The 13,508-nt window shown below is 36.4% G+C and overlaps 1 protein-coding gene across 1 annotated transcript in view; it reads left to right on the top strand.

Moving 5' to 3' along the window:
* The first annotated feature begins 702 nt into the window (after nt 1–702).
* st14b (ST14 transmembrane serine protease matriptase b) overlaps nt 703–13,508 on the top strand; it is a 14,751-nt gene continuing 1,945 nt past the window's right edge. Inside the window, exons 1-17 of the mRNA XM_067375231.1 lie at nt 703–1,045; nt 1,983–2,142; nt 2,248–2,378; nt 2,491–2,561; nt 4,326–4,510; nt 4,671–4,706; nt 4,791–5,025; nt 5,151–5,293; nt 7,332–7,429; nt 7,542–7,648; nt 7,970–8,103; nt 8,195–8,299; nt 8,437–8,544; nt 8,638–8,754; nt 10,591–10,713; nt 11,296–11,479; nt 11,554–11,825. Coding sequence (XP_067231332.1) covers nt 1,013–1,045; nt 1,983–2,142; nt 2,248–2,378; nt 2,491–2,561; nt 4,326–4,510; nt 4,671–4,706; nt 4,791–5,025; nt 5,151–5,293; nt 7,332–7,429; nt 7,542–7,648; nt 7,970–8,103; nt 8,195–8,299; nt 8,437–8,544; nt 8,638–8,754; nt 10,591–10,713; nt 11,296–11,479; nt 11,554–11,825 — 2,242 coding nt within the window. The 5' untranslated portion in view covers nt 703–1,012. The remainder of the gene's footprint in view (nt 1,046–1,982; nt 2,143–2,247; nt 2,379–2,490; nt 2,562–4,325; nt 4,511–4,670; nt 4,707–4,790; nt 5,026–5,150; nt 5,294–7,331; nt 7,430–7,541; nt 7,649–7,969; nt 8,104–8,194; nt 8,300–8,436; nt 8,545–8,637; nt 8,755–10,590; nt 10,714–11,295; nt 11,480–11,553; nt 11,826–13,508) is intronic.

The following is a 13,508-nucleotide window of genomic DNA, read 5'->3' as shown; positions in this document are numbered from 1 at the left end:
TGCCCTTACACACAGCCTTAGAAGTGACCACTAAAACAAAAAGACAATACAGGAAATTACCCCCGACTGTGTAGATAATAGTACCCCAAATGGTATAAACAGTAGCTGGTCATGAGAACTAAGACTATGTAAACATTCACACACAGTTTGACTTCCAGTAGGAAGATCAAAGCATTCAAATGCATAGGTGCGAATCCAATCAGTCTGACAGTATCGCCCATACCTTTACATTATCGTAGAGACAAAGGCACCACTGTGTCTTGAGCTTGTCCTGCCAAATGGTCAGGATGTAGGATCCGCAGATCTTAAACAGATTCTTAAATTTGTAATGCCACACCTTCAACCCTTTGGAGGCCATTGAAGTCCATTATATGGAGAAAAATCCTTAATTTCTTTTCGACTGGAGAGAGAATGACATGAACATCTTGGATGACATGGGGGTGAGTAAATTATAAGGACATTTTAATTTGAAAGTGAACTAATCCTTAGACATAATATTAATAAATTAGGCTAAATTTGCAACCCTGACATTCATTCTGGCATATTTATTTGAATTTTATTTTATTACTAACATTTTATGAAGGTTAAATACCTTTACATTTTTATTATTATTATTATTTTTAATACATGTTTATCATATTTACTGTTTTATTTATAGATATCCTGTTTTTCCTCACGTCACCTGTTTTCTCGTGCTTACAGGAAGTACTGCGCATGATGCTTGAGAGCGACTCACCTGCAGCTCGAAACTGGGTGCGAAGTGTTTGGAATATGTTTGTTTTTCTGATACAAAACCTATATTAATAAAAATCAACAGGGTTATACCCTCTCCGTGCTTAATGACCATGTAAAATAGGATGAAGGGTTAGTTTCTTGAGGTTAATCCAGCAGACACCTGCGCGCGCGTGTCAGCGGGTTTCGCTATAGGTGAGGACAAAGGGCCGCCTGCGTGACACATGAACGTCAACACAGTGGACTGACAGCGGCCAAGTTGACGAATACGTCGAATGACATGGAGCCGCTCAAAACTGGGAAAAAGTTTCAGGTATGTTTTTAACTGAATATCTTTATTACTATTTTGTCTTTTAGTCAGATGTTTCAGGCGTTATTAGCAGTTAATTTTTCAGAGATTAATCTTCTGGTACGTCCTATACAGTGCTGATTGTGTTTGGTAATGTACATAATTACATGCCTCAAGTGTTCGGAAGTATATTATTAGATTTTAGTTTTAGTTTTTATATTATAACTATATATTATATCATTTGCAATGTTATCTATTAGCCTATATATAGTTTATAATATAAAATAATTCTAAATATAAATAATTATATAAAATAATTATTGCTCATTATACTATAGATATATATTATAATATATATGCCTGTATATACTGTATATGCCTGTCTGATGTGATGCTGATCAGATTTGTTCCACTGTTTTATATTTCTCAAAACAATGGTTATATTAATTTTGCAGTTTCAGTCTCATGTTAGCATTTGCAGTTTCAGTCTCATGTTAGCATTATGCTTGAACTTTTTGAAAAATATTCTTCAGTATCCTCCACCAATATTTAAAAAAAAAAGTATCTGCTGTAAATATGTATTTAAAGACATTCAACCAAAAGACTGCAAACCAAAGAACCTGTTTTTAAGAAAAGCTACTGCTTCAGTCACATGACCAACACACACTTCTGCCAATGCATACTTGATTGGGGTGGATTGTTGACGCTGATGAGAAAGGTGTTGGTTCAGGTTTTAGAAAACAGTTGCAACCACGTAATTCCATGTACTCATACCTGTGCGATTGAACTGCTTAAGAGGAATAGCCTGTTTTCATGTGGGTGGTTCAAAATTGCATATTAGTCATGTACGGTACACAGCGTCCTCATGGGAGTTACAGAGAGCAACTCATTATATACATAACAGTCACATCATGTAACAAACTCAAAAAGCATTTTACTTGTATTTTACATTTCTCTGTAGGACAATGGCTTGGACCAGACAGCGCAGTTTCTTCCAGCATCGGATGCAAAGAAGCTACGGAAGAGGAGGATATCGTGCAGGGGGATTGTGGCAATAGGTCTGCCCACAGCATTAACCGTCATTGCAATAGTAACTGGACTGCTGGTGTGGCATTTCCATTGTGAGTAATTTAACCTGTAAACTAACACACTGTTATTGTCACCAGTAAATATTAAATCTGAATGATTTTGATTAAACAATAACCCCAGTGTGTCCATTGTTATAGTCAGGCCAATTGGAAAGGTGAAGAAGTTGTTCAGTGGTTATTTGACCATCTCCAGTCAGACGTTCTCAGATGCTTATGAAAACTCTAACACCACTGAATATAAAGAACTGGCTTCAAGGGTCTCAAAGCAGGTGAGGTGGTCGCTTTTCTTTCTAATGTTTTCATTTAAAAAAAAAAAAAAAAAATCATTAAAGTTCATAGGGGTAATTTTGACGTATCTTAAAATTCTACATTGTCTTTCAGCTCAAAGCTATGTACGGTCAAGTGCGCGTGCTGTCCAAGTACCATGTGGGATCCAGTGTGCAAGGTTTCAGGTAATTTAAATAATTCTGCCACTCATGAGAGAAAATTATGCGTAATTGGCATGAAAGGTCAGTCAGAAAGGTCACTCTTAATTTTTATTTTTCTATAGTTATTATGTATGCAGATGACCTTGTATGACCTCATATTAAATTGGCAGACTGCATGGAATATTTGTTCTTTAAAAATGAGTTTGTCACACTGCAGGACTATTTAATTGGTGACCACTCCCAGCATCCCTTATATTCAAAGTCAAGTCAAGCTAATGAACAAGTTTATGAAGTTATTTGTCAGCAAAACTATCAATGTATTAGGACTAGTGTTGGGGGTAACAGGGGTAAAGTAACTTGAGTTATGTAATCAGATTACTTTTTCAAGTAACTAGTAAAGTAACACATTATTTACAGCAAAATATCTGACTTACTTTTTAAAATAAGTAAAGCAAGTTACTTTGTTTTCCCATGTATTGACTGACGCCTCTCCTGTCCCCATGTTGGGAGAAATCAAGAGTAAATGCAGAGGCGTTGTGTGTAAACATTATGGTTATTGTAGTTCTAGTCTAAATGTGAGCATTTACTCATCTTACTTGCACAAAAACAGATTCAGTATTCCTCAAAATGAATAAAAACGGTGAAATGCAATCTCAGAATATTGCACAAACCTGCAATAATTAAAAATTAAATATACTTTATGTATTTAATCTCACTTTATTAACAAATATCTTTGCTGCTGACCTTTGATGATCTAATTCAGCCATACTAATAAGCAAAAACTTTAGAAACCACAACCTGAAGCTTATACATTTCACTTTTGGTGTGAAAGGGCATTTACATTTGCCAAAAATATAACTATTTTTGGTAACACTTTAGAATATTGATCCTTCATTAATAAATAACTACACAGGAACAAATGAGTAATGCATTATTAACACTCTAGTAACTACTATTAACTGACAAGAAACTCTGATTAATGAATTAGTAAGTAATGGTGCTCAGTTGAAGGGAGTAGTTCACTATTAGCTAATCAGTAACTACTGTTTTTATATATATCTCCCAGAGAACTACTATATACAGGTTCATAATTAACATGTATGATGCATAATTTATAATTAATAGTTTACAATGACTTCAGTAGTTACTACTCATGTTTCTCACTTTAGAGTACTGATCCAAATAATTAGTAATTCCATCTGAAGGATTTGGTAATACTTCAGTCATTACTAGTGGGTTACCATGACCTTCACTTTAGAATTAATTATACATTATGCATCATACATGTTAATTATGAACCTGTATATAGTAGTTCTCTGGGAGATATATATAAAAACAGTAGTTACTGATTAGCTAATAGTGAACTACTTCCTTCAACTGAGCACTATTACTTACTAATTCATTAATCAGAGTTTCTTGTAAGTTAACAGTAGTTACTAGAGTGTTAATAATGCATTACTCATTTGTTCCTGTGTAGTTATTCATTAACAAAAGATCAGTATTCTAAAGTGTTACCCTATTTTTTGTCGTTAATAATAAAAAATACAAGCAAGCCCAGCCCAAGTGAGAATAAGTGACACAAAAGTAATGTAACACATTACTTTTCATAAAAAGTAACTAAGTAACACAATTAGTTACTTTTTTACTAATTACTTTTAAATGTAATTTTCCCCAACACTGATTAGGACATCACAGAATATGTCGGACTCATTTCATACTATGAATCTGATTTATGTCTATTTGTATTGATTTGTATTGTAAGTTTCAATACATTTTCTTCCCCTATAGCGAGGGCAGTAATAATGGTATCATCGCATATTACCTGTCTGAGTTTAATGTGCGGGAGTCCAGAATACCTGATGTGGATGAGGCCGTTGCATCCATGGAAATGGTGGAAAATGCAAGGAAAAGCCGGAGGGGTTTTGGTCGTAAGACTGACGATAGCCTCATCATTGATGGCATGACATCAGGGGGTAAATCTACTGGAAGAGAGTTTCATATTACCCGCGTAGTTTCAGTCTGTCACCTCTTGTAATCTAACCAGAAACTTAAAAGAAATACGAGTCTCATTTTAGTCTAGCACTATTCAGTCTTGATTGTTTACAGTCATATATATTTTGGTGTGTATTACAGCTGTGGATGCTCGGTTAGCTGGCAGAAACCTCAAACGTGAGTAAAAGATTTGTTCCTTACATTTAGCTATTTGTACGTGATGATATCTCAGACTGGTATTGAACTTGTGCTGTCTTTCAGGGTCCACTAAGAAGTCTTATCATGCCCATGAGAACCAGACAGACATTATCCGGTCTCCGGGTTTTCCTGATTCCTCCTACTCTCCAAACCTTTACACTGAGTGGCAGATTCGGGCCGACCCAGAGCACAGGATCAGACTAGAGTTTGACGTCCTAGACCTGGAGAAAGACTGTCGTAATGACTTCATCAAAGTGTACGACTCGTTAGCACCATCAGAGAAGCAGGTCATAACAGAGTAAGTGTTCGCACTCTCTCAGTCATCCTTTCCATGACACAGTACCGCATGTGCGAGCAGTGTCCCGTTACGCATGTTTTCACTGTCTGTGTGATGTGTGGAATCTAACAATCGTATTCATGCAGGAAATGTGGATATCGCTTACCCAATGAGAAGCTAATTTTCCTCTCCTCTGGGAATGTCATGCTGGTAACACTGGTTACAAATGAAGAGAAAAACTTCCCGGGTTTCAGAGCATTTTTCTCTCAGATTCCAGCCAAAATTCAAGGTTAGAGTTTAATGAGATATAACCTCCTATGTAGGGTCCAGAGTTCACTTTTTGACCTTAAAACCTTAAATTTACTGGATATAAATATTTCTTATCTGTTATGAAACTACATTATTTAAAAATATATTTCTGTATGAAAATGGTATAATTCAGCTGTTTATTGTATATTAGTGACAAACAGCGCCAAAGACTATAGAATAACACAAGACGTGTCACTCGTATTGTTTTGAATGGGAGAAAGTGTAAAGCGCAATATGGCGGAATAAGTCCCGCCTTCTAAATAAGAGCCAATCGCCGACTGGTAAAGTCATCGCGTCACTTCATTGGCCGTTAGAATCACCGGTTTCTATAGAAACAGTCAGACGTGCGCCTCCGAAGAGATGCGCATTTAGGTCTGCGCATGCGCATTAGCTTGATCCAGCCTGAAAAATACAGTTTTTTTTGTCATGATTCGAGCGTTTAGAAACTAAATTTATGAGCTGGTTGTTGTTAGATTTCATTGGTGATTTCAAATATGAAATTTAATCGTAAGGTTGGCGAACAGTTTTGGAGAATTTGATGTTTCCCCATTCAAAGAGATTGCATGATTGCATGCCCAGGATGCCCGAGAGGCATTTCAAAGATGGCCGCCGAGTGAATTGACTTGTCTTAAAGAGACTTTGACAGCGCAGATCATTGTCACTCGCAACATATGCTGTGTCAGTGAAACTCTCACAAAAATGTGAACACACATTTTGATTTTGGTACTATTATATTAAAGGGTTAGTTCACCCAAAAATGAAAATTCTGTAATTTATTACTCACCCTCATGTCGTTCCAAACCCGTAAGACCTTTGTTCATTTTCAGAACACAAATTAAGATATTTTTGATGAAATCCGAGAGGTTAAAACAGTCGCCGTGACTGCAGTGGTTCAACCTTAATTTTATGAAGCGACGAGAATACTTTTTGTGTGCCAAAACAAAAATAACAACTTTATTCAACAATCTCTTCCCTTCCAGTCATTATCCTCACGCAGTTGCCGCAGTAAGAACAGTGAATGCTTCCGTGTTTACGTCCGAATGCCGGCTCAGTATTGGCCAAAGCTGCACATGTGACGTGAGCAGCATGACACATGTGTGTCAGCATTCTGGCGTAGAACCTGGAAGCCCTGGACATAAACAACGTATGAGAATGAAACAGAACAGAAGATATTGTTGAATAAAGTTGTTATTTTTGTTTTGTTTTTGCGCACAAAAAGTATTCTCGTCGCTTCATAAAATTAAAGTTGAACCACTGCAGTCACGTCGACTGTTTTAACAATGTCTTTAGTACCTTTCTGGACACTGAAAGTGTTGATTATATTGCTGTCTATGGACGAGTCATATACCTCTCGGACTTCATCAAAAATATCTTAATTTGTGTTCCGAAGATGAACGAAGGTCATTTTTCAAAGAACGAAAAATTTTCATTTTTCGGTAAACTAACCCTTTAATTTTGGTGGTTTAATGTGAGGAACATTGCATTCACTATCGTTCAAAGGTTCAAACTAAATATAAGGTAAAATAAGGTAAAAGTTGTTTTCTTTAAGAAATTATTCGTGTATTTGCGAGGGTCAGACAAACATTTTAACAATTAATTTAAACCATGTTGCATCGTAGTTCTTTATAAAATTACTGGACAGTTGCAAGTGGCCTGCCAAAGCTAGTTGTTTTGGAAAGTGTTAAAGGAATAGTTCACCCAAAAAGGAAAATTTAGTCATCATTTACTCAGCCTCATGTCATTCCAAACCTGTTTAATTTTCTTTCTTCTGTGAAGAAAAGAAGACATTTTGAAAAAACATTTTTTAGTCCATACAATAGAAGTCAATGGTAACCAAAACTGTTTGGTTACCAACATTCTTCAAAGTATCTTTTTTTAATGTTACACAAAAGGAAAAAACATGATGGTGAGTAAATGACAGAATTTTAATTTGTGGGTGACCTATCCATTTAATTCCGATAAATCAAGCAAATCTAAGGCCAATATTTGTGTAAATAATTATTTGTCACGTTCTTTAGACTGCGGAGGGATACTAACAGGGCTTCGTGGTACCTTCACATCACCTGGCTATCCCTCCCATTACCCACCTCAGTCTGAGTGTGTCTGGAACATTGAGGTAAAATAGATTTGTTATCAATGTCACTAAAATGTTCTTGCATCATCGGTCAGTTTCTTACATTAGTTCCTCAACATATTGTAAGTTTTTATATGTTCTGTCTGTCTCACAGGTTCCAAAAGGAAAGCACATCAAGGTGAAGTTTGACAAGTTCTCTATACATAACCCTGAACAGAACCCCATCAGCTGTCCCACAGACTACTTGGAGTTAAACTACAGGTCAGAGAAAAATCTCTTCATTGTAAAGACATTATTTACACAGACCTGTTGCTTCAAAATATCTGAGTAATCATCATTTACTTGATTAGATGTTACTAACTATAAAATATAGAAATACATCATTTATACACTACTACTCAAATATTTGGGATCAGTTTTGGGCTAATTAGTATTAAAATACTATTTCCATTCAGCAAGTATACATTAAATAGATCAAAAGTGACAGTTAAGATAAACAATATTCTTTTGAACTTTCAATTCATCAAAGAATTCTGAAAAAAAAAAAATGTATCATGGTTTTCATTTTCCATTAATTTTTAGAATATGTGGAGAGATGCCACCTAAAACTGTGTACACTATCAAATCAAGCCAAGCAACAGTCAGATTTCATTCTGACCTGTCCTATGTGGGCGAGGGATTTTCTGCAGAGTTTGAGGCATTTGAACCCACTAATCGTAAGTAGAATCATATTTTTTTAATGAAATTAAAGTGCAATGTTCTAAGCCAGTCCACCATGACGAAAATATCTCAATCACCTTTCCACAGCCTGTCCTGGGAGGTTCCAGTGTGACAATGATCTGTGTGTGTCTCCTAACCTACAGTGTGATGGCTACAATGACTGTGGAGATATGAGTGATGAGAGGGGCTGCAGTAAGTTTCATAGTATAATATTCCACATTACTTGTACTCAGTCTTTGTACAGTTGTTTTTACAATGAGAAGCTCTTGAAATGCTATAATAATGTGTATTTTGGGATTTTACATCACTTTCTTTACCCATGCATGTAGTGTGTAATGAGACTCAAATCAGTTGCAAGAATGGCTTCTGCAAGCCCAGTTTCTGGAAATGTGATGGGGTGAATGATTGCGGAGATAACACTGATGAGGAAAACTGTGGTAAGGATGAAACCAGCACTCAAAGTCATGAACAATGGAGCAAGAGTAAAGGAGTTGATTTCAGGTTGGATTTTTTTTCGATTTTGTCTGCAGGGAATTGTAAAGCTGAAGAGTTTAGATGTCGGACTGGCCGCTGCATCCCAACACAGAAGCAGTGTAATGGCTACAACGACTGTGGCGATGGCTCAGATGAGTCTCAGTGTGAGAAATGTGAGAACTTTCATTCATGATAATAATGATAATGTCTTTGCCTGTTGTCACATAGACTGTAAAAAAGATGGATGTCATGTCTCCACTTCCTTGCACTGTAGAAAAATGAAGCTGTTGTAGTAGAAGAAGTTACCGTTGACATCTTGCGCTGATTACGTCATTGGAGCCCTAGTCTGCCCAGCAGTGATCCTAAGTTGGAGCTGCGGTATCAATGTCCCACCCAAACTCCGGCAGACTCATCAGTCAGTCATGACGTTAGACTGTTTTTTTATAAACTCAAGTAACTAAAATCAAACTTTTTGGGAAAACAAACACTTGAACATTTGATAAGAACTACTAGACTGGGTAAACCCAGCCTGATCTGCCGGCGATTTGATTTCGCCCGGCAACTCTGGAAACCCGTACATTCATTTCTACTGCTTCTGTTATACTTTTGCGGGAACCAATCACAGACTGGCTTATCCACCTTGCTCGCTATTGGCGGGTATAACACGATGACGATAGAGAAGCGACGGCAAGCACGACGTCAATCCAATTCCTCTTAACCTCTCGACGATGTCGAATGACTTCTTTAGTTTAGCAAACAAATCGCTCGAGTGGGTGTAAATATCACTCACTTTAATCTTTTTTTTTGCACAACCTGCAAAAATCGTTCGATGCCATTGCTGCTTCTGCAAACCGTTGATCAATGCTACAAACCAATACAAACTAAACCTGTCTGGAGTTTTCGCTTCGCTCTGCAAAGTACGTCACCCGGATCGTTGATCTGATTGGTTGAAGGACTATCCAATTGCGTGAATAATGCTCGTTGATCACACCTCTTGTGCAGTAGAAAATACATACAGACTCCCCAGACCAATGTTCAATTTTAAATTGGGGAAAAAAAAGAAGTTGAAGTACAAGTACATTTTTTAGTTTGGTGCGCTTTACATTCGATTACATGGAGAGGGTGGGGTTTATGAACTATACTGCAGCCAGCCACCAGGGGGTGATTGAAATGCTTTGGCTTCACTATTCAGGATGTGTGTGCAGCACACTTGTACAGAGCCCCGCACATGACATGCAGGAAAAAAATAGTAGGATAAATCATGTGCACGACTTACTAATTCCTTCCCTCGATTTACAGTATAAATACACTTGGCCTGTCATCTATAGCCCAAAGTAAACTTTTACGTGTGTGTATCACAAAGTTGAACACACAGCCTTGCAAAGTATACTTTATTTGACTCGTACGCAAACACAGGTGTTCGACACATGCACAGTTTTGAGCTATCTCTTGCCACGATTTACATCCCATGTAAACATCTTTGTATTCTTTCATGATAGAGTTGAACAAACCTGTTCGCACTATCTCTCATCTATCTAGGCCTCCATTGTCGCTGTATCTTGCATGCTTTCCAGTCTGTTTTGTTTATGCATTTTTTTGACTACCTTGTGAATCAAGGGCCCCAGGGCACTGTTGCCACCTTGTGGATAAACTGATTAGTGAAAATAAATAAATGCACATGCGTACAAATTACACGCGGACACAAAAATCCGGCAGTGCACGTTCAGTCCGCGTATTCTCTTCTAATGATGAAATTCTCATCACGTGAACTGTATGCTAAAAGTGAAGTATACTTTGGGCTTCTGTTGACTGTCTTTTCTGTATTTGGCCTCAATTTGACCTCAATTTATCCCTATATTAAAAAGTGCATATATTAATTATTTTATTATGTTTGTCTACCTCTATTGTTTACATACAGATTACAATTTACCTTAGAGGTTGACTTCTGTACCTACTGTCAACATAAGCAGTCACACTAATGGACTTAATTACTTCTCTTTTATATCCAGCCATAGCCGTTCGCTGCTCTGATCTCACTTATAAGTGCAAGAATAACCAATGCATCAGCAAGCTGAACCCTATGTGTGATGGAGAAACTGACTGTGCGGATGGTTCAGATGAAGCCGAGTGTAGTAAGTTCAAAATTATTCTTTCTTTCTTCTGAGAAATCATGAGGGATTTGTTGTTCCTCAGCTACCAACTTAACAAGGATGCATAAAATTCACAAAAGTGACAGTTAAGACTTACAAAGTTACTAAAGATGTCTACTTCAAATAGGCTGTTCTTCAAACTTTCTTTTTGTCAAAGAATCTTGAAATAAATGTATCACCGTTTCCACAAAAAAATATGAAGCAGCATAACAGCTTTCGACCCCGACATTTTTATTACATTTCATATTTTCTGCATTCTGTATGGAACGAATTCAATATCAATTCAAAAGATTATAGTATGGCAAAATTTACACAATTTTAATTGTTGGATTGTGTCGAGAAGGTCAAGACCTCTGCTCTGCATTTTTTGATATGTTTAAAACCAGTTACTTTTCATGTGATGTTAATTGTATGTCGGATAATAGTTTTAAATAATAATAGCAACAATATTAATAGTTCTCCCGCTAACAAAAAAAGATGAGATATGTTGTTTTTCTATAATGCTTTTTTAAAAAGCGTGTTTTATGTGTATTTATATCTGTTTAATTTGCTGATTCACTGTAGAATGTGGGACAAAGCCCTACAAGTCCAGTCGTATTGTGGGTGGAAAGGACTCGAATGAGGGAGAATGGCCCTGGCAGGTCAGCCTCCACATGAAGACACAAGGTCATGTGTGCGGGGCGTCTGTTATCAGTAACCGCTGGCTTGTCACTGCTGCTCATTGCGTGCAGGACAATGAAAAGTTCAAGTGAGTTCTCATCTTGTTTGGCCCTCTCCTACCCTCCTGCACTGATCTTGACTGATTGTTTGTTCTTTTGCTAGATATTCCCAGCCTGACCAGTGGGAAGTCTATCTAGGCCTACTTAACCAGGGTGAGACTAGTAAGTCAACCAAAAGAAGTGTGAAGCGCATCATTTCTCACCCTCAGTACGATCACCTGAGTTATGACAATGACATTGCTCTCATGGAGTTGGACAGCCCTGTGACTCTCAGCCAGAACATCTGGCCTGTCTGCTTACCTGAAGCCACACATGACTTCCCAGCAGGCAAATCTGTATGGATCACTGGCTGGGGCAAGCTCAGAGAGGAACTTGGTAAGTCTTGCAACAACCTGTAATACTGTTTAAAAGGTTGGGGTCAGTAAATGTTTTTGGAAGAAGTCTCTAATGCTCACCAAGGCTGCATATACAGCAAAAATATTGTAATTTACTGTGAAATGTTATTACAATTTAAAATATGTTTTCTTTCTGAATATATTTGAAAATGATGCAAAGCTGAATTTTCAGCATCATTACTCCAGTCTTCAGTGTCACATGATCACATAAATGGTTAGTTCACCCAAAAATTACATTTGTCATTAATTACTCACCGTCATGTCGTTCAAAACCTGCAAGACCTTCGTTCATCTTCAGAACACAAATTAAGATATTTTTGATGAAATCCGAGAGGTTTTCCATAGAAAGCAACAAAATTACCTCATTCAAGGTCCAGAAAAGTAGTAAAGACATTGTTAAAATAGTCTACGTGACTACAGTGATTCAACCTTAAAGTTATGAAGCAACGAAAATACTTTTTGTGCTCATGTGAACAGCGCCGGTCAATACTGAGACAGAAGCTCTGCACTGCGTCAACTGCGTAGGAGACTGACAGGGAAGAGGAAAAATTGTTGAATAAAGTCGTTATTTTTGTTTAGTTTTTGCGGACAAAAAGTATTCTCATCCCTTCATAACATTAAGGTTGAACCACTGCAGTCACGGTGACTATTTTAATTATGTTTGTACTACTTCTTTGGATGTTGTAATTTTGTTGCTTTGGAGGATAAAAAAACCTTTCAGATTTCATCAAAAATATCTTAATTTGTGTTCTGAAGATGAACGAAGGTCTTACGGGTTTGGAACGACATAAAGGTGAGTAATTAATGACAGAAATTTCATTTTTGGGTGAACTAACTCTTTCAGAAATCATTCTAATATGCTGATTTGCTGCTCAAGAAACATTTCTTATTATTATCAATGTTAAAAAACAGTAATGTTTAATATTTTTGATGAAACCTTGATACAGATTCAGAATTCTTTTATGAATAGAAAGATCAGTATTTATTTTCAATAGAAAACTTTGTAACATTTAAATATCTTTACTGTCACTTTTGATTAGTTTAATGCTTCCTTGATCAATAAAAGTATTAATGTATTGAAAAAAAAACTTACTGATACCAAACTTTTAAACAGCAGTGTACATAACCAAAGGTTCAGACTGTTGTTTATTATTAATATTTGCCAAACTGAATACTAATAAGGCATCAGAAATATGGGAAATTATTAGTCCAATAGTTCTTTATATTACATTGTACCTTTCCCTTCAAGAACAACTAGTGATCTGGATCATTATTAAACGTGTTTTTCACTTTAAAATAATAGATGACTAGTATTTCCTGCAGAGTGACGACTTGAGTAATTATTGATGCAATTTATGACCATATTCAGAGTAAAAAAGTAAAGTGCTTACAGCTCAGACATGTCTTAGACATGTTAATGTTGTAATTGGTAATTCTTTATGGTCTGTCATAGTTACATTAGGTAATATTTATTAATGAGGCTAAACTCATTCCATAATTACTGATCACCTACAACTATCTCAGTCCTAATTTTGCTATTACTGATATTACTGGATTTTCAGTGTATGTGATTTTTTTTTGTTTTTTTTTTACGATAAATAAATTCAGTTTTTTTATCCTTTTGTAAGCTCTGATAGTGATAGACTTTCGAGTTTGAAAAAAA

This window comes from Chanodichthys erythropterus, chromosome 22, assembly GCF_024489055.1.
Source record: "Chanodichthys erythropterus isolate Z2021 chromosome 22, ASM2448905v1, whole genome shotgun sequence".
Lineage (NCBI taxonomy): Eukaryota > Metazoa > Chordata > Actinopteri > Cypriniformes > Xenocyprididae > Chanodichthys > Chanodichthys erythropterus.
Note: the sequence above shows the minus strand (reverse complement) of the source record. Positions and strands in the feature narration are given on the sequence as shown.